This window comes from Cetorhinus maximus, chromosome 9 (assembly GCF_964194155.1).
Source record: "Cetorhinus maximus chromosome 9, sCetMax3.hap1.1, whole genome shotgun sequence".
Lineage (NCBI taxonomy): Eukaryota > Metazoa > Chordata > Chondrichthyes > Lamniformes > Cetorhinidae > Cetorhinus > Cetorhinus maximus.
Genome location: NC_135887.1, coordinates 38494633 through 38520156, shown reverse-complemented (window position 1 = coordinate 38520156; position 25524 = coordinate 38494633). Strand labels below are relative to the sequence as shown.

At 43.3% G+C, this 25524-nt stretch overlaps 1 protein-coding gene across 1 annotated transcript in view; it reads left to right on the top strand.

Moving 5' to 3' along the window:
- hsf5 (heat shock transcription factor family member 5) overlaps positions 1-25524 on the top strand; it is a 168065-nt gene that overhangs the window by 82840 nt on the left and 59701 nt on the right. Inside the window, exon 4 of the mRNA XM_078547925.1 lies at positions 24785-25330. Coding sequence (XP_078404051.1) covers positions 24785-25330 — 546 coding nt within the window. The remainder of the gene's footprint in view (positions 1-24784; positions 25331-25524) is intronic.

Genomic DNA, 25524 nt, shown 5'->3' with positions numbered 1-25524 from the left:
CACTTGAATTTGACGTTGAAAATCGCTGATATTTTTTTATGAAGTGAATAGGTTGAAGTGCTGTAGCTAATGAACATGCCTGTCATTTTGTTATAGGATTCTTTATCAGAATAATATACTTCTGAGGTCAGCAGCATAGGCTATAAGACAATAAACAGAAATGAGGCACTTCATTAGAACAAGGAAGGGAAAATAGTTGGATGTGTCATGCTGCATCAGGGAAGGAGGCAGATGGAACGGGAGATGAGGTTAGGGTGAAGGTGAAGAGGGTAGGGTAGGGGAGGGAGAATGGGATATGAGGAGAGCGGGATGAGGAAATAGAGGTGAGGGCTCCTATTAATGCATGGTGGGGTGAGGGGGAAGCTGAAGAATAAACATTTACCAGTCAGTGAGCAGGGGGAAGGATTCTTTTGGTGCTTTATATGGCAAGACTCATTGTGGAGCATCCACGATGCTGAGCAAGTCGTGGATAGCACGTTTAGCAAGGTGGTCACACCGCAGGTGAAGATTACACAGGCAGAAAGGGAATGGGTGACCATTAGGAACAGTAAAAGGCTCAGGAAGGTAGTGCAGGAGTTCCCTGTGGTCATCCCCCTCTCTAACAGATATACCGCTTTGGATACTGTTGGGCGGATGGCCTCTCAGGGGAAAGCAGCAACAGCTAAGTTCACGGCACTGTGGGTGGCTCTGCTGCTCAGAGGGGCGGGAGGAAAACAAGTGGCAGGGCTATAGTGATAGGGGATTCAATAGTTAGGGGCACAGACAGACGTTTCTGTAGCCGCAAACATGAATCAAGGATGGTATGTTGCCTCCCTGGTGCCAGGGTCCAGGATGTCACGGAGAGGCTGCAGGACATTCTGGGGAGGGAAGGTAAGCAGCCAGTGGTCGTGGTACTCATTGGTACTAACGACATAGGTAAACTAAGGGATGAGGACCTGCAAGCTCAGTACAGGAAGTTAGGAGATAAATTAAAATGCAGGACCTCAAATGTAGTAATCTCAGGATTACTCCCAGTTCCACATGCTAGCGAGAGCAGGAATAAGAGGATAGACCAAATGAACACATGGCTGGAGAGATGGTGTAGCTGGGAGGGATTCAGATTCTTTAGGCACTGAGACCGGTTCTGGGGAAGGTAGGACCTGTACAAACCGGACGGGCTGCACCCAGGCAGAGCTGGGACCAGTGTCCTTGCGGGGGCTTTTGCTAGTTCTGTTGGGGAGTATTTAAACCAATGTGGCAGGGGGATGGGATCCCAGGAGTAGGATCAGATAGGTCAGATTCAGATCAGAAAAATGGAGGTAGAACATTAGCTAGGGACGTTGTGATAGACATGGAGTTACAGGGGAAGCAAAGTTTACAAAGTGTCCAGCAAGGGAAATTGGCGGGGTTAAGCTGTTTATACTTCAATGCAAGGAGTATTACAAACAAGTTAGATGACATGGCAGCAGGATGTCATTGCTATAACAGAGACCTGGCTAAAGGTGAGACAAAACTGGCAGCTTACTATCCCTGGTTACAGAGTCTTCAGACACGATAGAGTAGGAGATAAAAAAGGAAGGGGGGGTAGCGCTAATGGTTAAAGAATCAATTCCAGTTGTGAGAACGGATGATATACTAAATGGGTCAACAAACGAGGCTTTATGGATTGAGCTTAGAAATAAAAAAGGGGCAGTCACACTACAGGGAGTATACTACAGACCCCCAAATAGTGAAAGGGAGATAGAAGAACAAATATGTAGGCAAATTTCTGCTTGTAAGAACAAGAAGGCAATAATAGTAGGAGACTTCAACTATCCTAATATCAACTGGGATTCAAACAATATAAGGGGCACTGAGGGGAAAAAATTAATGCAGTGTGTCCAGGAAAATTTTTTCAACCAATTGGTGACAAAGCCAACGAGAGGAGATGCAATTCTAGACCTAGTCTTGGGGAACGAAGAAGGGCAAGTGGGTGAAGTGACAGTTGGCGACCATATCGGGGACAGTGATCACAATTCAGTTAGATTTAGCATTACCATGGAAAAGGACAGAGATAAGGCAGGAATAAAAGTTTTGAACTGGGGGAAGGCAAATTTTGCAGAAATGAGAAGGGACTTGGCTGAGGTGGACTGGACAGCACTAAAACAGTGGAAAACCAGTGGGAAGCACTAAAAAGCGAGATCCTAATTGCACAAAGTAGACATGTCCCTACAAAAATAAGACTGGTACTGCCAAATCTAGACCTTCCTGGTTGTCTAAAGGAATACAGGGGATCAAACAGAAAAAGAAAGCATACGATAGGCACAAAGAACTAAGCACTGCAGATAGCCTAGACGAATATAGGAAGTGCAGGGACGAAGTAAAAAAGGAAATAAGGAAATCAAAGATAGGGCATGAAAAAAGATTAGCAAGTAAAGTTAAAGATAACCCAAAGATGTTTTACCAATACATTAATGCTAAAAGGTTAGTTAAGGAAAAAGTGGGACCTATCAGAGATGAAGATGGAAATTTGTGTGTAGATGCAGAGGCTGTGGGAAGGGTTTTGAATGAATATTTTGTCTCCATGTTTGCAAAGGAAAGGGAAGATGTAGATATAGTAGTCCAGGAGGAAGACTGCAAGATATTGGACGGGATAGTCATAAAGAGAGAGAAAGTACTCGAAGGGTTGAAATCCTTTGATAAGTCACCAGGGCCAGATGGAGTGTTTCCGAGGCTGCTGAAGGAAGTCAGGGAGGAGATAGCAGATGCTCTGAGGATGAATCTTCACTCGATACAGGGGAGGTACCGGAGGACTGGAGAAATGCAAACGTAGTTCCATTGTTTAAAAAGGGATCAAAGGAAATGCCAAACAATTACAGGCCAGTTAGTCTTACATTGGCGGTGAGCAAATTAGTAGAATCAATCCTGAGAGATAGGATTAACTGTCATGTGGTAAGGCATGGACTAGTCAGGGATGGTCAGCATGGATTTGTTAAAGGAAGGTCTTGCCTCACAAATTTGATTGAATTCTTGGAGGAAGTGACAAGAAGGGTTGATGAAGGTAGTGCAGTGGATGTTGTGTACATAGATTTTAACAAGGCATTTGACAAGGTCCCACATGGCAGATTGGTCAGGAAAGTAAAAGCCCATGGGATTCAGGGTAATGTGACAAACTGGATAAAAGGTTGGCTTTGTAACAGGAAACAAAGGGTAATGTTCGATGGATGCCCTTGCGAATGGAAAGTTGTCTCAAGTGGTGTAACACAGGGCTCGGTGTTGGGACCTTTGCTGTTTGTGTTATCTATTAACAATTTGGACGTGAACATGGGGGGCATGATTGGGAAATTTGCAGATGACACAAAGATTGGCCTAGTAGTGTATAGTGTAGAGGATAGCCATAATCTCCAAAACAACATAGATGGGCTGGTGGAGTGGGCGGTAAAGTGGCAGATGAATTTTAACATAGAGAAGTGTGAGGTCATACATTTAGGGAGGTCAAACAGTTACAGGGATTACACAATAAATGGGAATATACTAAGAGGCGTAGATGAAGTGAGAGATCTTGGCGTACAAGTACACAGGTCCCTGAAGGCAGCAGTTCAAGTAGACACTTAAAGAAGGCATATGGAATGCTCTCCTTCATTGGCAGAGGTATAGAATATAAAAGTAAGGATATAATGTTGGAATTGTATAAAACACTGGTGAGGCCACAACTGGAGTATTGTGTGCAGTTCTGGTCACCACATTACAGGAAGGACGTAATAGCTCTGGAGAGAGTGCAGAGGAGATTTACAAGAATGTTGCCAGGGTTAGAAAAGACTAGCTACGAGGAGAGATTGGATAGGTTGGGGTTATTTTCCTTAGAACAAAGAAGGCTGAGAGGTGACTTGATTGAGGTGTACAAAATTATGAGGGGAATAGATAGAGTGGACAGGATAAAATTGTTTCCCTTGGTGGAGAATTCTAGAACCAGGGGACATAGATTCAAGATAAGTGGCAGGAGGTGTAGGGGGGACATGAAGAAGAACTTTTTTACACAGAGGATAGTGGATGTCTGGAATTCGCTGCCCAAGTTGGTGGTAGAGGCAGAAACTCTAAACTCTTTTAAGAAGTACCTGGATCTGCACCTAAAGTGCTGTATGCTGCAAGGCTATGGTCCGGGTGCAGGAAGGTGGGATTAGAAAGGGCACCTGGGTGTCCTCGGGCTGGCATGGACAAGATAGGCCGAATGGTCTCCTTCTGTGCTGTAACCTTTCTGTGGTTCTATGGTTCTAGGTTCTATTTAGTGAATCTGTTCAGGCCCTTTTTGCTGCCCAAAGTGGGAAGGTGTCAGGACAATAGATTTAGTACACTGTAGGGAACTGAACAAGCAATATTTTATCGACAGGAAGTGTTGCAGACATAAGATAATTAATAGTGCTCTTCTTTGCTCCTCTGAAGCATTGCAAAAGAAGAGTCAAGACCTGGTGAAGTCTAAGAGGAAAGTGCAGTTGGTAATCAAACCAGGATGCACAAACAATACAGGCACCATTTTAAGCAGTTCAATCTGTCATTGTTATTCCCTAAGATCATAAGAACATAAGGGAACAGGAGTAGTCCAGCTTGCCGAGCCTACTTGACTATTCAATACAATCATGGCTGATGTTCAGCTTAAACTCCACTTTCCCACTTGCTCCCCATATCCCTTGATTCCCTGAGAGACCAAAAAGCTGTCTATTACAGCCTTAAATATATTCAGTGACGGAGCATCCACAAGCTCTGTAGTAGAGAATTCCAAAAATTCACAATCCTTTGAGAGAAGAAATTTCTCGAAAGGCAGAATCTTGTGGAGGCGACAGGGGTCTCGCCCTTCAGCTGGAGAGCCAGCGAGAACCCCATCTCACCTTTTTATGGGAAGGCCCACTGCATCTTATGTCACTTAGACACTTAACAGTCCTGCCACTGGCGTGTTTTCCCTGGAATAAAGGACCCCAGAGGAAGAGGTCCCGCCTGCCAAGAGCTGCCAGCCAATCAGAGGCCAGCAGCTCTTCTGTACTCAGGAGCTCCACTGGGAAGGCAGTGGTTGCTACCGGTACAACACCCACCTGAAGCATCCAGATCAGGAAGGGCCCAGGCACAGGCAAGTGATGGTGGCAAGGGGGTTGCAGGGGGAGGGAAGATCAACAGCAGGACAGTGGGTAACCCACAGAAGCCCCCCGGTCCTGATTCTGGGACCCTTGATCAGGCACTGAGTGCCTTTCAACAAGGAACTCCCTCATGGGGAACCTGCAAACAAATGTCAGGGTTTGCTTGTCATGCTTCCTGCATGGCAAGCCCCCTACCTGCTGCTGGATTAATACCAGCAGTGCCAAGATGAGACCCTTAAGTGGGTATTAATGGCCCATTTAAGGGCCTCAATTGGCAGTGATGTGGGAAGGCTATCCATGAGTCTTCCTGCCAAGGACTTAATCAGGGTCCCCATCCACCACCCTCCCTATCAATTTAAATGCTCACCTGGCACCAAACTCGCCAGCGGGGTAGGCACAAGATTCCACACCTCATGTCTGTCTTAAATGATTGGCCCCTTTATCCTGGCACTGTGCCCCTGTGATCTTGATTCCACCAGGGGAAACAACCTCTCAGAGTCTACGCTGTCAAGCCCTTCCAAACCTTATATGTGTCAATGAGATCACCTCTCATTCTTCAAAACTCTAGAGAGCATAGACCCAATTTTCTCAGCACCACATCATCCCAGGGACCAATCAGGTGAACCTTTGCTGCTTCCAATACAATTATATCCTTACTTAAATATGGAGACCAAACAGCACACAGTATTTCAGATGTGGTCTTACCAAAGTCCTTTACAAATGTGGCAAGACTTCTTTATTCTTGTAGTCCAATCTCCATGCAATAAAGGCCAACATAGCATTTGCCTTCCTAATTGCTTGCTATACCTGCATGCTAACTTTATGTTCCTTTTACGAGTACACCCAAGTCACTCTGAACTTTAATACTTACAAGTTTCCCATCTTTGAAAAAATATTCTACTTTTCTGTTCTTAGTATCAAAATGAATAACCTCACATTCCATCGGTCATCTTGTTGCCCACTCACTTAACCAGCCAACAGCCTAAAGCTTCCGATCAGCATCGGACTCGCTTCGTCTGACGCTGATCAGAATGAAAACTACCTACTTACCTGGATATGTTTAAAAAAGTCAGACTTCTGAGCCATGGTGCAGAAGAACTCCTTCAGCACAGAAATTCATGCAGAGAGCAACAAAAAGAATCAGTGCAGAAGCCGCACCCCCTTTCCATAGCACTAGCTGCTGCAAGGTAAGTTTAAAAGTCCAGTGTAAATGTTGGTGTATGGGTTAGTGGGTAAATGAGTGAATGGTAGGGTGGGTAGGTGGGTGAGGTAAATGGGTAGGGTGGCAGGTGGATGAGGTGGGTGGGTGGGTAGTCAGGTCAAGGACTAGTCAGGTCAGGTCAGGTGGGTTAGTTAGGTGGTCGGGGGTAGTCAGGTCTGGTTGAAGGGTTGTCGATGGTGAGGGCAAGTCGGGTCAGGGGTGTAGTCAGGGTATCAAGGGGTGAGTTGGGGTGAGTGTGGGTGATTGGGGGGTCGGTTGTGCAGTTACCCAAGAGTTAGACTAGGAGTTTTCTGTCTAACATTTCCTGGGTATCTATCCAGGTAAGTACGTTGGAACTGTCTAAGGTCTCTGACGCTTCAGGGTAATTAACAGGTTTTCTCTAGAACACTTTTGAAGAAGAGTCATATTTGACTCAAAACGTTAACTCTTTCTCTCTCCACAGATGCTGCCAGGCAGACCTGTTGAGTATTTTCAGCACTTTCTGTTTTTAATCCATATTTCCAGAATCAACAGTGCTTTGTTTTTGTTTTAACCAATACAGCCTTTACAACCCTGTTGCCATTTCCTTGATTGCCATTACCATTTACCTGCTAATACATTTTTAGACAGTGGCATGAAGAATGCGTTGACCTCGTGTGGTGTGATCCTTCCTATCGCACCCTTTGAAGGAGCCAGGGCACTGCTAAAGGCCCAGCGGCCCACAAGAAATGGAAGAGATTCTCTTACTTTGCAACGTTCCACATTTAGTAGAAAACACAATTATTGCAAGATAGTATGCATTAACAAAAAAATAAACCTGTGAACCCCCAAGTGCATCTGGATGCTCTTCTTAAATCTCTTACTTGTGCACTTACATGGTGCTACCACTGTGCTGTCAGCTGTGGTGGAGGCAGGTTGCTGACCTTGGTTCCCCATGCCTTTCAGTGAGATTGGTGGTTTCTCTCTGGCTGCCCGATGTCTGGAGGGTCCCACCATCTTGTGGACCCCTTGCTCAAGTGCAGGAACCACGTCTGCCATCTTGAGGCACTGGTGTCACTGATAGAGGGGCTGAGGAGCCGCTGTCCATGCCAGGAGTGCCCTGAGAGGAGCCCCAGGTGCATCAGGCAGTCACTCTTCTACTCTTTCAGGACACACTAGTTTCTCCCTACTCACCTAAGGAGTCCAAGGACCTGGTGGTGAGTCCATGTGCCTCAGCCTTTCTCGCCCAGTCATTGCTCCACAGAACTCATGCAGGTGGCAATGGCATGTAGGTCTGCATGTATATCTAGCATCTACTGAGTTGTATAGGATATGACCTTCCAAGAGGGTTGTCACACTCTCCATGGAGGAAGCCAAGTGCGCACATGCCAGAGACACAGTGGCCCTCATGGTTTGGATGGACTCCTGCACTGTCCGCACTTGGTTGCACATAGCCTCTGGAAGTTCCATCAGATGTTCCCACATACTACACGACCAGTATCTACCATGTCGATGACGCCAGAGGCATGTAATCAGCCTGAAGCTCAGCATCGCTCTGCCCTCCCATAGTCCTTAAAGTATGAGAGGCCTCGGCCATCACAGCCTCTGTCACATACTCAGGCTTACCTGCAGTGTGCTCACCAGGCTGTGATCTCAAATCTACCAGCAAGTGGATACTCACTTAGATGAGACCTGTGTGAAAGAAAAGAGACTGGGGGTAATGCCAGCATATCCTTCCACCATATCCTTCACAGCACTACTGCTGTGGAGCTCCATGTGATCAGTAGTGAACACGTGAGCACTATGCCTTGTGTTTGCCAGAGGCTCTCTTGTGTCCATCCATTAGGTCACTCATTTTCTCAGGGCTCTACTCTTATCTCATCATTAGCTAAGGACTGGCCTGCATGCAGGCCTCCGAGTTCCAGAGCCTCTTCTTCCATTGGCGTCAGGATGGTCAAGTAAGGGATGCAATTGCCTACTTTAGGTATTTCTTTCATGTTATGTGCTGTCTTCTCCTGTAAGCACAAAAATATCTAGTATTAGTCATCTACCAAAGACGTGCAAAGCCTGAGTTGGTGGCCGTCTGACTGTCCACAGGAATGCCTCCTACATGTGGTCACTTAGAATAATAGTGGAGTACTCAACCCCAACAGATTGGAGCCATTTATAAAGAGGCTGACATGCCTTTGACAGGCAATGCTGCTGCCTGGCTATTGCCAGCGACTGGGTGGGCATGCCCTTTCTACCAATCTCACATTCACGCCTAGTCACATATAAGGCTATAAGGTAAGCACTGTGTGATGCACTCACCTTGGGGGAGCACACGAGGTAATTAACCCGCTTGTGGCACTGACCCTATGGCTACTGACCTCCTCTGCGATTGCCGCCCAGGCTTCCTTCACCTCGCCGTCCAGTCTCCCCTTCCTATCCCGGAGACAAGGACCTCCCTCCTTGATAGAGCAACCTGGAGGAGAACCTGCAAGGGGACATCAGTAAACCATGGGGCCACCCTGGATCATTCTTCAGCCATTCCTTATGTTACTTTGTTCTTCAGGACCTCAATGTATGCTGCCTTTGTTGGCAGATTGAATTGCCAGTGTGCTAGCAGCCATTTAAATATGGACAGCTGCTCTGCCTCCCAACAGTTAATTGGCTGGCTGCCACTGAATTGCAGACTTTAGCAGGCCACCCTGCTGACACAGCAATGGCTTCCATTTCTGATTCCAGCAGCGGGACCTCGCACCTTTCCAGTAAATTTGCCCCCCCACCCCTGCGTAAAATTCAATGGGAGATCTACCATGTTGGTGTATGGGTCAGTGGGTAAATGAGTGAATGGTAGGGTAGGTAGGTGGGTGAGGTAAGTGGGTAGGGTGGCAGGTGGATGAGGTGGGTGGGTAGGTAGTCAGGTCAAGGTAATAATGTAAAATGCTATGTTATATTTTAAGAAAGACACACCATTTCAGCTCAAGATGCATCAAAAACTCCTGTCAGACTTTGCCAATGGGAAATCCCATTTTAAATATCAGATCCATCTGCAGTACCTGTAATGCCTATAAATGGCACAATGGTTAACATTCACAGTGTTCACTGCTTGTTACTGTACTGGCGGGTGCACAGTCAACCATTGATACTGTTTTTTTGTCATGAGAGTTCACATGTAGTTCCAGGACAACGGCATAGGGTGGCAGCACAGGAATGTCTTAGGCTATAACCAAGGATCTTGAAATGAGGGCAGAAATGTTTTCTTTAACTCTACAAATTTTGCAAATACATATTGTTGTTCAAAACTTTAATAAGGAAGTTAATATTCACTTTTCCTTTAAAATTAAATCAAAAGTAGCTATCTCACAAACCAACATGACATTCCCTTTGATCTATACAGAATGACTGAACCTACTGTATTATCTTGCCCAGCAATAATCCTTACAACAGATTCCACTCATTCATATCACTCAAATTTATGTGGTGTTCTCCCAACCAGCATCTGTGATTCTCACCCCACCTCCCAAATAAATTCTAACAGATTGAAGCCATAAATGAAATCATGACTAGAGTAATGGAATGAGGTGTGAAGGGTGAAGGACAAATATCCTGCGAATCTCTGTTCTGTTCTGAAGATACTGCTGAAGCAATCTTCTGTTCAAGGCAATGCAGCTGATGGAATTTTCTTAACCCTGACCCTACATTGAATAGCAAACCAATTTGCTCAGAGGGAAAATCAGGAGAAATAAGAAATGAAAAACTGGCCCTTCTGTAGCAAATAAGAACTCTCTCACACTTTGAAGCCTCCCACCCATCTCCCTCTCACCCCTATCCTCCTGTCCCATTCCCCCATCTGTTATACCCCCTCCACCTTGTTTCCTCCTTTCCCCATAGGTTTGGACAGCAAGAAATCAAGTTGGGAGAGAAAAAGCCAGAGGGAAAAATACAGAAAGAAAAATCAGCCTCAAGAAAGACTGGGGAGTTTATAAATAGTGCAGCATCCTATCGCCAAACCTGTCAGAACCCATTCAGCTTTAACAAAAACCTGTTAATTACCCTGAGGTAGACCTGCCATGCCAATAAAACTATGGATTTGGATTCTGAGCACAGAAGATGCAGAAGCATACTTAATTATATTTACATAAGGTTGGTTATAGATTAATTAATGATTAATCATATAAAGTGTTATACTCCTCATTATACCAGACGTCTGCTGTCAGCATTTTCTCATCCATTTTCTCCCCTCTTCAGGATAAGTTTGTCTGTAATTTGCTTTAATTTGTAGCTGTTCTGTTGCATCTGCTTGGTTTTGTAGTTTTACAAATCTAGCCTCTTTTTCAAAGCAGAAGTACTTTTTATGCCTTTAAAAGTTTTACAATCAGCTGTCTATACAATCTTGTGAAGGGTAAGTGTACTTAGCTAATTGCATCTTAGAACAAGCCCATTAATAATTAATATTATATCTTGTATAATCTGTGAATCATTAGTCATACAATTAGGATTTGTTCTCAACAAACCTCACCAACCCCCCTCCCCCCAATATGTATGTACATGAAATTATATCAAGGATATGGCATATCAATTGGTTTACGTAGTGCGCATTTTTATATGCTACATGGGCTCCAAACACTCAAAAATGAGGCCTGAGACATCTGCCCATGCCTCCGATGAGAAGTGCACTAGATGTCATTTTGGTAAAAGAGTTTGCATGCATGCACCTAACAACCGCCAGCAACATGCAGAATAGACATTATTATTTCATTGTGCAATGCTGATTTGATGGCAGCGTTGTCACATTTAAACCTCACACTCCAGGCTTAACCGCGTACAGCTGAACAGGCATTAAACAAAATGAAAGACCCCCCCACTCCCCAAACCAGCACTACTTAAAGTGATCATGAACTATTTATAGATTAGTTGCTGGATCTTTGGTTAAGCCTGTGGGTGCATTTGTAAACATTTTTGGAGCTTTTCTATATTTGACTAAAGTTGGATAGTTTATAGAGAGTGGTCTGACTGGCACTGTAATACTTTTTTGTTGACACAAAAGCTTGTACTAAACAAGTTGCATCGTGACCTGGTAGCATTTCCTCTGGGAGTTGAGCATGGCTGGGAGAATGAAGAAAGACCACATCAGCAGAAAAAACTGCTAGAAAAGGGAGGAGGAGAAGGGCTGTCAGTAGGGGGCTGTATCTGCCTGTCTTTAGGGAGCAATTGTTTTACCTCAAATTTAATAAAGACTGTAGTGGAAGGATCTGGTACTTTAAGGGTTAACATGGGATTGACTATAATACTACCCGCACGGTGATGTAAGAAAGCACATGACCTAAAGCTAAGGGCAGTCCACAGATAGAAAGCAACATGTAAGGACCTAGTATGGGGTCCTCTCCATACCTCCATACCTTTACCCTCTACTGTAAATGTGTGCGTAGTTCAGTAATGTTAATAAAGACTTCTTTGTAACTTCAACAAGACTGCTTCATGGTGCCCAAGCAGTACATATCATGGATAGTGATAACAGAACTGATCATGGTGGCAGCGGTGGATAAAAATCGTCATTCTCTCTACAAGACTGAAGAACTCTCAAGAAACGTACAGCAGTAATGATTCTGCCGTGAAGCAACCTCACTCAAAAAGCAAGACGCTGAGAAAATTCACCTGATAAGCTCCAGAGACGCGAGAGCCTAGCAGCAGAAAAAAGGCAGAAGTTAAGCTCAAGCAAAAGTCGCCACTGAATCCCTGTGGAAGATCAGCTTCAACGAAGCAGAGCCTGCAGGGTGAGACAAAATCCTTTTGAAGTTCCAGGCAAGCCAGTCCTGTAAACCTTGTTTTTAAAATCCAGTCAGGCAGAAAGTCCAGTGTGTATTTCATCACTAGCCCGAACTACGACTCGACACCCTCCCCACATGACGCCCTGAGCCCTGAATGTCACGAAAAGAAAAGAAAAAAAGAGATCGAACAAAGAAGGATTTTTTTTTTAAAAAAGCAAATTGGGTCACTTGCGATTCTTCGGCCTCCTGGCCAGCGAGAGTTCTGCACTCCCGACCTGTCCACGGCCCGTAGCACACTTCGTACTAAAATGATCCTCAGCAGCAACCTGACCCACAGTTATTTTAATGCTTCTTCTTCCCCATTGGGCTGCCGCTGCCATTTTGAATTTCGCGCCAAAACTGCGAATCGCGAAAATCCCATCTTTATCAATATCAGCAACGCCATCTTGAAATCCCCTTCACTCTTAAAGGGACATCCACATATTAAAATATTTTAAAGATGGAACACAATTCTTCACTACCGCCACCAATCGGCCTCACCTATGGTCCTGACCAATCTCACAATTAGAGTTATTTGGAGGAAAACGTTCCTGAAGTATAGCATTGCTGCAGGATTAAATAGAAAGTCAGATGCAGAACAAGTTGCTTTATTCCATTGGGCCGATTGTAGACAATATCATCACCAGGCAAGCCATAGATGAATCATCTGTTCAATTTGACGATGCTTTAAAACCTATTGACCTTTTCTTCAACCCGACATCTAACAAGATCTTGGAAGGTTCCAAGTTTGATAGGAAAATCCAGCAGCCTGGGGAGCCTGTCAATTCCTTTATCAATGATCTTTACCGCATGGCAGAAGGATGCAAATACGGTGATCCAAAATCCAAACTCATCCAAGACAGAATCGTGATGAGTGTCACGGACAATTTGCTGTCCAACCTTCTCCAAGCCAAAGATGATCTTGTTCTCAACAAGGGTGTCCAAATAGTTAGGCTGTCTAAGCTTCGAGACCAACATGGGACCGTTCTCAGAGGGGAAGGCAGATCATGGGGCAGAAGCCACATCTCGGTCCACCACATCAAGCCACACAAGTGGAGGAACCCTCTTAGCCAGGGTAACCCATCCCCAAACCACCCGGCCGAGCGACCGTGCCAGTGCTGCGACACGAAGCACACTCACAGGAAGGACCAATGTCCTGCGAGTGTTGCCAAATGCTTCCACTGCCACAGACAGGGACACTTCAGTAAGCAGTGTCAGTTGCAACTGCAGTAAGCTGTGCCAGTTGCGACCTCAGCACCACACAGACAACCTGAGAGCCATCCACGAATTTGAGGCTACCAACCCAGAAGACACACACCCTTTCATACTGGGCAACATCAGACAATGCTACTCTTCCTTCTGGAATGCAGACACCTCAGTGAATGGCCATCTAACCAACTTTAAGTTAGATTCCTGAACCTGAGTGACAGTCCTATCGGATAAAGAACCATGTCTGGGTCCGAATGAAAGACACCCCACTCTATTGCACAGGGGGAGTTCAATCCCTGGTCATTGGTATGATTCAGGAGCCATTGAGGTATGGCAACAAACAGATTACGAAGCTGATGGATGTTGTGTGAATCAGCCCTTTTCATTCCTCAGCAGAGATGCCTGTATAGCTCTGCAGGGAATAAAGACTTGGGAGGTTCTACTGGCAGATGTGAAGACAGCCATGGTCCCCACCTTTCCTCAAAAGCCTCTTCCTGAAGGCTCAACCATTACACACCATCCAAATGTTGACTTTATTTGTGACTTTTCTTCTCTGCTCACAGAGCAAGTCTGTTCTCCTTCGTTTCAGGTCCCCGAACCTACCCAAAAGCCAGACTAACCAGCTGCGCAGGATGTTACAGCAAAACCCTCAGTGGAGGTGACGCCAGAGTAGGAATGACCTCCAGGGATGCCTCTGCCTCCATCAGCGACCATGGTGCAGACAGTAGAGACACTGACCAATGTACAGCGCCAACAACTACCAACTAGCGTGCCGAAACTACAGCATCAGCTGGAACCAGGTAGGGCCACACGCAAACACAACTGCACAAAGGTGAGCCACCTCCCAACTCTTTTTCCATCCACAGGAATACTCTCCATCAAGAGCAGAAAGCTTCCAGATGCCAGGAAAGGCGGAAGAAGAAGAAGAAACACCACTGACAACCTGATGAACACTGCTTTTGTCCACACAGAAAAAAATTATCACAACTGACTACAACAAATCGCTGCCACATCAACCAGATCGACCAGGCATGGTGCAGCATCCATCAATGGACGAAGTGCATGAAGCCATGCCTGCATCCAGATACATCCTTGAAGCCACCGCCAACATCAAGAACCTCTGGAGCCTACCGCTCTCCCAACCAGACGGCAAACGAGGCATCGTAGGGGTACAAGATCCCCAGTTCGCCCAAATCTACAATTTCAAAAACTTGAAGGGAGGAAATGGAATAGTAAGAACATCGTTAATGCATGCTGTTAATGTTGTAATATTAATCATGAAGTAGTTTGGAGTTAGAATAGTTTATGGTTGCAACACTAAAGTTAAGTACACAAGGCTTATCACAACATAAGGCTTAAAGCAAACTATAAAGAAACTAATGTCAGTCTATATCCAGAGAATAAAAACTTGGGAGGTGTAGTAGAAGGATCTGGTTGACTTGGGACTGAGTACAGTACCACCCACACGGTGATGTAGGAAGGCACACAACCTAGAGCTAAGGACAGACTAGAGATAGGTAGCAACATGTAAGGGCCTAGTATGGGGTCCTCTCCATACCTTTACCCTTTATTGTAAATATGTAAATAGTTCAGTCATATTAATAAAGACTTCTTTGTAACCTTGCAATAAAACCGGTTAGAATGAGTATGCAGTCAGGTTTGCAGTTCTGACTGGTTTCCCACAGGTGCAGACATCATTGACTGCACGCATGTGCAGACAGGGGTGTTCCTCAACCTCAAGGGCTTCTACTCCAGCAATGTGTAGCTGCTGTGCAACCAAAAAAAGAGCTTTATGCAGGTGTTTGCAACATTATAAGCAACTGCCGTGATACTTTTTGATCTGTAGCAATCCATCTTCTGAAGATTCTGTGATCTTCAGAATCACAGAAGAGATTCTGTGCAGATCTCGTTGCACCTTGAAGCAAAATTATCAGCTGGCTGCTCGAAGACGAGGGATACCCACTTAAAACATTTCTGATGACAACTCTCAAAAACCTAAGGAATGAGGTCCAAGAGCAATACAGCGAGTAGCATGTTTGTGCCAGATGTGTCATCGAACAAGCCATTGGCATACTGTTGTGCTTCAGGTGCCTGGACAGATCTGTAGGTATTCTTCAGTACGCACCAGCCAGGGTCTCCAGAATGATTGTGGTGTGTTGCACTGTGCACAACATTGCATAGCCATAAGGTCTGGACTTGCAGGAGGAATAAGGCATTGAACCTCCCCAGCCAATTCTTAGGAGGAAGATGAGAAAAAGTAGGAGAAAGAGGAGGTGGAGAAGAAAAGTGACATGGACAATGCATCACCAGTGATGCACATTGCAAGGTTCACTTGGATTCTACCCAAGCATCCATATAACAAACATATGCAAATGTAAGTTTTGCCTCACCACCCCCAGTGCCGTTAACAAAAAGCAATCCTGCAAACACAACCAATACTCTCACTCTCATTGCTTGCTGTCAAGTCATTTCTTCCCATTAAGTAGCACACAACTGGAAAGGCCACTTGCCAGTCAGCAATCAAGAATGGGTAAAACAGGAACATGTTATAAAAGAATAATATTTATGCGACTCACATATAAAACAGAAACTTAACATCCTAACAATGTGGAACACAGCTATGCACCTATCATTAGGCAGCTACAAATCTTTACTCTTCCTTTTCCTCGTATTTCTGTGGTTTTAGCAGAGGTAGAAGCAGTCTGCTCAAATCACTGCTCTGACTGGTGACATGCTTTTGACTGATGTCCTCTAGCTTTTGGAGCTCATGAGGGCCTACCAAAGACTGCTGGAATGCCTGTAAGTACATCACACTTTCTCTGCTGTTGCTCCATCGGCCCCCAGTGTATGGCATTTATGTCCAACTAAGCAGAACTTGGAGCATTCTACCCCCTCTAATATGAACTTTCCATCACTGCCTCTCTCTCTCTCGCCACCATTTGCTCTTGCTTGCTTGTGATGTGTGAGCCAGCAGATAAAAACCTATTATCTGCTGTACTGATCCTAGTAAAGCATCAGAGCTGGTGCATGCTCTGAATGAATCTCATGACAGTGCACCTGCAAAGGGACTGACTTCCACTGAGAAGTTGTCACTGGCAACCTGGACCACCTCCTGTGGAATGCATGACAACCCTGTGGAAGATAAAAGACAGGAATGAGTACTGTGGAAGTAAGAATGTTTGAAGTTACCATTATACACTTGATCATATTTCATTTGCTGTTGACATCATGTCAATATGAATGAGTGTTGTATGCCATGTAGCTGTCTGATATTTAATTCTGTCACCAGATAACTAGGAGGCTCCCATCTCTGACAGCTAGGTGTACTGAGATTCCACTGATTTCCAGCACTGGCTCTTCTGTACTTAGTAACTGTGAGATGGCTGGAGGTCACCTCCAGTTCTCTGCTTCTACCTTGTGTTCTGTGCTCTCTTCTCCTGCAAGGAAGAAAAGAAGAGACCTGAGTCAGGGTAATGATATGTGTAGAATGGGTAAGTGGAGAACATTTGTTGAGGGCGAAAATGAGGGATAGGCATGACATTGTATAAAAATGAGGGTGAGTGTCAGCGGGAGATGGATTGATCGGGATTTCTAATTGACCTAGAGAAGGTGGGGGTGAGCTGCCTTCTTGAACTACTATAGTTCATGTGGTGAAGGTACTATCACAGTGCTGTTAGGTATGGAGGGCCAACATTTTGACCCAGCAATGATGAGGGAATGGGGGGGGGGGGGGGGCGGCGGGTGGTGCTATCTGTTTCCAAGTCTGGATGGTGTGTGATTTAAAGGAGAACTTAGAGGTGGTGGTGTTCCCATGCACCTGCTGCCCTTGTCCTTCCAAGTGGACTGACTTTTCTATTTTGAGTGCAGTCCACCTTTTATGCATCTCCTCTTTATCTATTTTAATCCTATCCAACATCACTACTTCTTCTTTACTGCTACATTAGCAGCATCCTTTTCTCTTATGTAGGCCGAAACAAAGTATTCATTTAGTAATTAGAGATTTCAAAATTCAACTTATTATACTTTATGTTTGAAAGAACAAATTGTACAAAGAAGAACAAGCTGGACCCAAAATTCCTCAGAAGCTGTGCTGGACTTCCATGGTAACAACATCAAGAGTCTGGGGAAACACACCAGAAAACCAGGTCCCCGCTGATTCCAGATTTTCCTGGTCAACCTTGTGTGGGTTGAAGCCCTTTTAAGGCCAGGTATGTTGTGGAAACTGAGATGGGAGTGGAGTCCCCCTATGCTGAAAGTTACTGCTTCCACTATTCAAAGATGAAATATTATATCACTGGGAACTGGGATTTTGAGAGAGATGAGGAACACCAAACTCCAGAAGGACATAAGTGAGTCCCACTGGGAGAAAGGGTAAGTGCAGGCCACAAACTCAGAATGGTCTCCAAAAAAAGGACATTTATTTAATATTTTTAATTCTGTCACTCCTCATATAGGGAGCAAAAGGAAAGCTGGATGGGGCCATTGAGCAAGAAATTGTGGCTCTTGGATTTTTCTGTTCCAGGTGGGGGAGGATTGCATAAATTCCCATCTATATATGTGTCTTTATGTTTATGAGTGGGATTTTAACTCACTCAACATCATTCACTTACAGAGTTAAAATCAGGCCCTATGTTCCTGACAAGTTAGCAGTGGAATGTTTATATTTTCCAGCTATTCAACATAATACCAATGATAATTAAGCTATTTTAACTATCAATGCAATACAAGTATTAATCAAGTAAGAAACGTATAGATTACTTACTTGAAAGTTAAACTGTTTTTAATAAGAACTCAGTTACAATGAGGAAAGACACTGGATTAACTTTTCTACTTGCTACTCATGTGTAAAACTGGCAGTGAGGAGTGGCTACTTGATACTGCTCAATTTTCATTTCCATTTCCCTTTTTAGCCACTGCTTTGCAATGCCAGTTATAAGTCATGGAAGCAAGTTGAAAACCTAGCTCACTGACTTTCTAACTTAATACACAGTCTGAAATTTACAGATCACAAAAAATCTAGAGTGTAACTCATAGTCTTCTTTTCTCACATACTCACAGACATAAATATTAATTTCCATGTGGTGAATTGCACCATTTGTCCATTAATGGAAAATAATTGCGCCCACCAACAGCTTTTGGAGAAATATAATATCAGGTTTTCCTGAATCAGGCTGCTTGCATGTCCATTGATGTAATGATTAGCATAATACCCAGTGGGAGTAATTTGCTGAGGTGCACATAATTACACCACAGCCTTTAAAATGTCAGTTCTACCTGAAAATCTTAGCAGCAGCCTGAGGGAGCAACAGATAAGTACTAAAATTCTTAGTTTACACAGTTGATTGAGGGGTTGATTAGCTCAGTTGGATAAATGGCTAGAGTGTGAAGCAACAGTGTGGATTCAATCCCTGTGCTGGTTGTGGTATTTCATGGCAACCTGCCTCCTTGCCTTGTTCCATGCTTGTGGAGTGATATCTCTCAAGCTATATATAACCAAGTTGTATCTCTCTACTGAAAAGAGTTGCCTATGGTCCTTTGAGGATGATGGCTACTTACTGTTACTACTCAGTTGATTATCACCTAGCTAGATTGACTGTTTTGCGAGTGTTTTGTGCCACTTCTCAAGAATTTTACCATAGGGGCAGGTGGCAGAGGCATTCAAGCAAGTGATAAAACTGTGATGCAGAGGCAAAGAGGATGCCACAATTTCATGTAAATCAGCCTGCAAATTCCTCTGGATGAAATTGAGCTCTGGAAACAGACTGCAGGGTGTCCGTGACAAAAAATAGTCAAAAATGTCACTCAGCATGCAGAGGAAGGAGGCATTGGTACTGTCAACGCTTTCAGCTTTAGGACTGCAAATCAGTGCCAAAAAATGTTCACTGACTCAGCCAAAGCAGGCAAGGTAACATAGAACATTTTCTCCCAGTTTTTTCTTGGACTCCATGGGCACCAACATATTCTTCACCTTCTACAAGTAACAGTTGTACAATTGACCTTTTGCTCCGATCTCTGAACAAGGAGTGCTGTACCTTGGGATCTTACAGCATGGCTACCAATCTTCCCTGGCAGCAATTACTTGCATGCACAAATATGAAAACCTTTCTCTTGCTTTAATACTTTGATATCACCACAGCTCTTTCTTAGGATCTCTTAATACGAACATATGAAATAGGAGCAGAATTGAGCCATTTGGCCTCTCAAGCCTGCTCTGCCATTTAATAAGATCATGGCTGATCTGTTTGTGTTTCAAATTCCACATTCCCATCTACATCCCGATAACCTTTGATTCCCTTGCCTGACAAGAATATATCTACCTCTGCCTTAAAAATATACAGTGACCCCACTTCCACAGCCTTTTGAGGAGTAATTGGCTCACACTCCTCAACTTCTGGCCTTCACATAACTTCCTCAATCTTATTGCAGGAGAAAATGGCAGACAGTACCTATGAAAGGGGCATCTCCACCTGAAACACCTTATGGCTTGTGACATTCTTCCTAAAGTATGGTATCCAGATTTGGCCACAGTACTCCAGCTGAGGTGTAACTATTGATTTCTAAAGGTTTAGCATAACTTACTTGCTTTGTACTCTAGGCTTCTATAGATCCCCTATTTTAACATCCTTATCAATTTGCCCTATCACCTTAAAGAAGATTAATGTATGTGAACCTCCAGTCCCTGCTACCATTTCCATTATTCATGTAATAATGTTACCCAGAAAACATATGTTGACATATTTTCCCCTGGTGAGGTCAGAGAGAGCTAAATTATAGGAACATAGGAATAGAAGTCGGCCTTTTAGTCCATCAAGCCTATACCACCATTCAGTATGATCATGACTGATCTGTTCCTCAATTCTATTTACCTTTTAGCTCCAAATCCATTAATGTCCTTATCTAACAAAGGTCTATCTGGCTCAGTTTTGAATTTTTCAATTGATCTAGCCTCGGCTGCCTTTTGTGGGTGAGTGCTTAAGATTCCCACTACTCTTTGTGACAAGGAGTACTTCCTGATATCACTCCAGAATGACCTGGCTCGAATTTTAGCAATATGATCCTTGTTCTGGACTCCCCCACAGAAATAGTTTCTCTCTATTTACCCTATCAAATACTTTAATCATCTTACACATCTCTATTTGATCACCGCTTAATCTTCTGCATTCAGAGGAATGCAAACATAGTCAGTGCAACCTGGCCTCATAATTTAATCCTCTTAGCAAAAGTATTATTCTGGTGAATTAATGCCACGCACCCTTCATGGCCTAATTGACCTCACGAGGCACTGTGCCCAGAACTGAATGCAGTACTCAACGTATAGTTTAACCAGAACTTTATATAACTGCAGTATAACTTCCATTCTTTTGTATTCTAGCCCCCTTGAGATAAAGTTAAACATGGCCGTAGGGTAGCATAGTGATTATGTAGTGAGACTAGTAGTCCTAAGAATTGGATGGATGATTTGGTGGCATAAATTCAAAACTCACCATGGCAGCTGTGGGGTTTAAATTCAGTTAATTCAATCAATCTGAGTTAAAAAGCTAGTGTTAGTACTGGTGACCATGAAACTACTAGATTGTCATAAAAACATATATAGTACTCTAATGTTCTTTGGGGAAGGAAATCTGCTATCCTTTCCTGGTCTACTCTATATCTGACTTCAAAACCAAGGTGGCAGATTCTGAAATGGTCAGGCAAATCACTGCACAAAGAAGGTGGCTCACCACTGTCTTCTCAAAGATAAATAGGCATGGGTACCCACATGCCATGAATTAATATAAAAAAGTGGCCTTTTAAATAAGTTTTTTGTACCAGTCTACTAGCTTTTAGTAACAACCCCTAAATCTCTCTGTACTTCCATAGTTCCTAACTTCTTACCATTTAGAAAATATTTTGATTCATTGCTAATAAGTTCAAAGTTACCTCCAATTCCATGTGCTTTCATTTTGAAGAATTGTCAGGGGGCTAAGACCTCACTCTATATTTTTATAAAATATATATATATAGAGTCATAGAGGTCAGCAGCACAGAAAAAGGCCCTTCAGCCCATCGAGTCTGCGCCAGTCAAACAAGTACCTAACTATTCTAATCCCATTTTCCAGCACTAGACCCATAGCCTTGAATGCCATGGCATTGCAAGTGCACATCCAAATACTTCTTAAATGTTATGAGGGTTTCTGCCTCTACCACCCTTTCAGGCAGCGAGTTCCAGATTATAGAGCATCATATGTGTCATATTATAGAGTATATATGTATCATCATGGCAAATTTATAAAATTTTTAAAGCTGGACAAAAACTTTAAAATGACTGAAGCCATGGCTGGCTATGATCCAAACAAAAGGAATTTTTTGGCATTCAGAGAAGCTACCACCTTGTTATCTTTGAAGAGACACTAATGACCCGGTAAGCTGCAGAAGACAAACTTCCAAGGAAACTATACAAAGGCCTTTTATGTTTCTTAAGACAGGCCTGGCCAATAGAGACTACCAGTCTGAAAGGACAAAGGACCCTGAAACCTCTTTTGAAACTCTTGATGGTTGAAACATTAACAATCTCAAGAATCCAGACTAAGGAATGTATATTCTTTATGAAAACCAAAGTGGAGAGGTAGGAGGCACATGACTCTTCCCACCACCACCCTCCCCTGCCCAGCCCCCAGACTGGTGGAACCCATCTTGTGGAGCTGCAAATTTCAGTCTACCATCTTCCATCAACAAAGCAGCAGATCAGAATAAGAGCTCTGTCAAGGTTTGAATGCCTGGCCCCATCTATGCTGTTTCTACTGGAACTTCTGAACCTCTGTACCATTGCCTACGAGACTAATTTGCCTCTGCGTGCCCATCTCATCGTGGAAGTCATCTCTACTGGAAAAGTGGATTATCCAGCATCAGTCTCAGCCTGCTGACCCCTGTGAAGCAATACACCATTGGACTTTTGATTCTGTACTCTGGACTCACGTGAAACAATATTTCTTATTTTCTCTGCCCTGTTCCTCTTTCTTTTCTTTATCCCTCTTTTACTGTATGAATACAAAGAGTGGGGGGAGGGGGCGGGGAACGTTGCGAACCCTCTTCCCGTACTTTGAGTGTGTGTAAACTAAAATAACCTTCTAAGTTTATCCTATCTTGAGTTTGCTGTGGTGTTATTAATAGAAATTGGGTCACAGCAAAACCGAGGGTTTGGGAAATACACCAATGCTTAAAAGGGGGAGATCAAAATTCAAAACACCTTTCTGTTTACCAACAAGTGGTGAGAGGAGAAATCAAAGCAGTTTAAATTAAACCCCTCTCCTGTTCGTAACAAGAATGAATGGTTTATGACTACGTACAGTATATTTCATGGTGTTGCACAATATCTGTACACAATTCAGTGTTTGGAACCCCTTGATGAGGTAGTTGAGGGATTTTCATGTTGGAACAAGAAAGCAATGTAGTGTCGTCAATTGCATCCTAGATCTTGGAAAGGCATCGGTGTCATAAAATTGATACCCTATCTCGCTGGCTGTGATTCTAATGATGATAAATGCCACAGCGCTCCTATAAAGTTTATCACTCAGCTGACAACATGATTCCTGTACTATACCCTGACTGATATTAGAGATTTCCCATAGCTGCCTGAATGAGTTTGTCGTGAAAGTTGATTATGGTTATCACCTTCATAGCCACAGAGGGGGAGAGAGAGAGAGACAGAGAGAGACAGAGACAAAGAGAGAGAAAACTGTGAGCAAATAGATGTGACCGCAGGTCCTCATGAAATAGGTGGGAAAGCTGCCCTATTACCTTTTGGTGAATCACACTTTTTTTACACTTAGTGCCTCACTAAGGTGTTTGGATAACACATGTTGCTTTTATGGTCTATGGAGGGTGCTGTCTGGTGGGGTCCATCTGCCTTAAATGCTGCTAGACCATTCTTTCACCATCCTGTACTGTTTCTCTTCCTCCTCCAATGACATGCCTACTCCTGAAAAGTCTTACTGTGGGTGAAATTAGCCATGATAATTCTCCACTAGTTTCACTGTCAAAAGCAGTGAGCAGCAAGTCCACATGTCTAAGCATATTGCTAAAATTGTCACTGTAAAAGGTTGTTCCCACTGAAGAAATCATTGTTAAACTTTTCCACATTCTTCAGATGCAGAAAGTACATGCAGCTGCCTCAGCTGATCCTAGCAATAGTTGTAGTTTAACTTTCAGTTTAATTGATCCAAATTCATTATGTGGTAAAAGTGGGAAACTTAGAGCTATGGCATCACTGGGGGAGGTAGTGGTATAGTGATATTGTCACTGGACTAGTACTCCAGAGACTCAGGGTAATGCCATGGGGAACTGGGTTTGAATCCCACCATGGCAGATGGTGAAATCTGAAATTAATTAATAGAAATCTGACTATGAAAACATTACTAAAAAACCATCTGATTCACTGATGTCCCTTTAGGGAAGGAAATCTGCTATCTTACCTGGTCTGGCCTACATGTAGTTGACTCTTAAATGCCCTCTGAACAAGAGCAATTAGGAACAGGCAATAAATGCTGGCCTAGCCAGGATCACCCACATGAAGGTAAAAATAAGTAATGATAAGTTTAAGGGAGCTCATTTGACATTCAGATGGCAGATTACAAGAAGGACCAAAAAATGAGAGGAGACTTGGGGATGGGTTGGTGGCGGAATCAAATTAGGAAGAGAAACCAGTTCCATGCTTTTTGCTGCTGAAACAAACTTACTTGCACTGGTTAAATCTGGACACTTCGCCAGAAATGCTGCAGAAATTCTAAATCATTTTGTTCAACATGAATCACACTTCTCATTTTACCTGATTAAAAATTTGAACGTTGTCCATTTGCTCTTCTTCAAATAATTTAGCAGAAACTTCTTGAAAATAGAGAAAAGTATTCCATCAGTACAGATGGCTGAATGGTGTTGATATACCTAGGGAAATTAAGTACATTGCATATGCTTAGACTGCATAATCCAAATTCAGCTCACAGATTCGTAGCATTGGACAAAAATATCAAATCTTGTTTTTTGGGAAATGGTATGACCTTGAAGTAAAAACATTAATGAAGGCATTAAAAGACATAAAAATGTCTCAATGATATACTCAACCATGTTATTTTAAATATGTTTACTTTATTTTGTTTAAATCCTTATTTTGACATGGGGATAAAGAAATGAAAAGAAACTTAGGAAACATTTTGGGGGATTTGTAGGGACCAAATGGCCATATTGCTCAATCACAGCTTAACAAATTTACATGGTCAGAACCTATTGTAAATGAGGACATAAAAATTCCTAATGCAAAAGTGTTGACATTAAACTTGACAAAAGAGCTATAACAGGAAGTCAAGCTGTGCAGACAGGAAATGTACACAAGCAATTTTTTAAATAATATACATTATTGAAATATATACAAAACCTAGTTGGTGGGAAACTTCTTCAATTTTTTAAAATGAAATATGGAAACAGTATTTTGGTGCCAAATTTACATTGCATACAGACTTAGAAATTTCAACTTTCTTACTCTTCAGAATGCTGCCATGCAGTCTTCATACCCTGTTGATGTTCTACACAGCAATGCAGCAGCCTGGCACTGCACTGCTACAGATGAATCCAAAAAGTCTGAAGTTAACTTGGAAACTGTCTTTCAGATAGTGGATGAATTAAGGGCATCTCCAAAACTTCAGCTGGTGAAAATGGATGCCGTAGAAAACACAACACAAATGCAACAATCGCAGGGCACCCATCAGGCCCCCAGCACTCCAACATATACTGACAATGCAACAGCCAACGTTCAGTCTATGGAAATTGCGTCTCTTACTTCTACAGTCTCAGAGATTAAATCATTTGTGGTAGCAGCAGACCAGCCACTTACCTGCTCACTGCCTTCAGCTGCTGATAGTGTGCATTCAGCTACCACACAGCCATCTGAGAGTACAACCACTGTAAGCATTGTACCAGAATCAGTACCTTCTGAGCAGTGCCCACCAGAAGGAGAGATGCACAAGCTGTGTCATAATACAACTGTCCATCCTATAGTGTTTGTTGAGGATGGACCAGAATCCAACTCTGAAAGAGTAAGTTATACTATCAACATACATTTCTATCTGGTAGATGAAATAAGACATATACTGTAAAAAATGATGAGCAGATTTAATAATGTTTACCAGCAGTTGATAATCTATTAGTTAACATCCTTATAATGGAAAACATAAGGCATCATAAAAAAACTATATGACCAGTAGTGTTTCATAACTGAATATTAATCTTG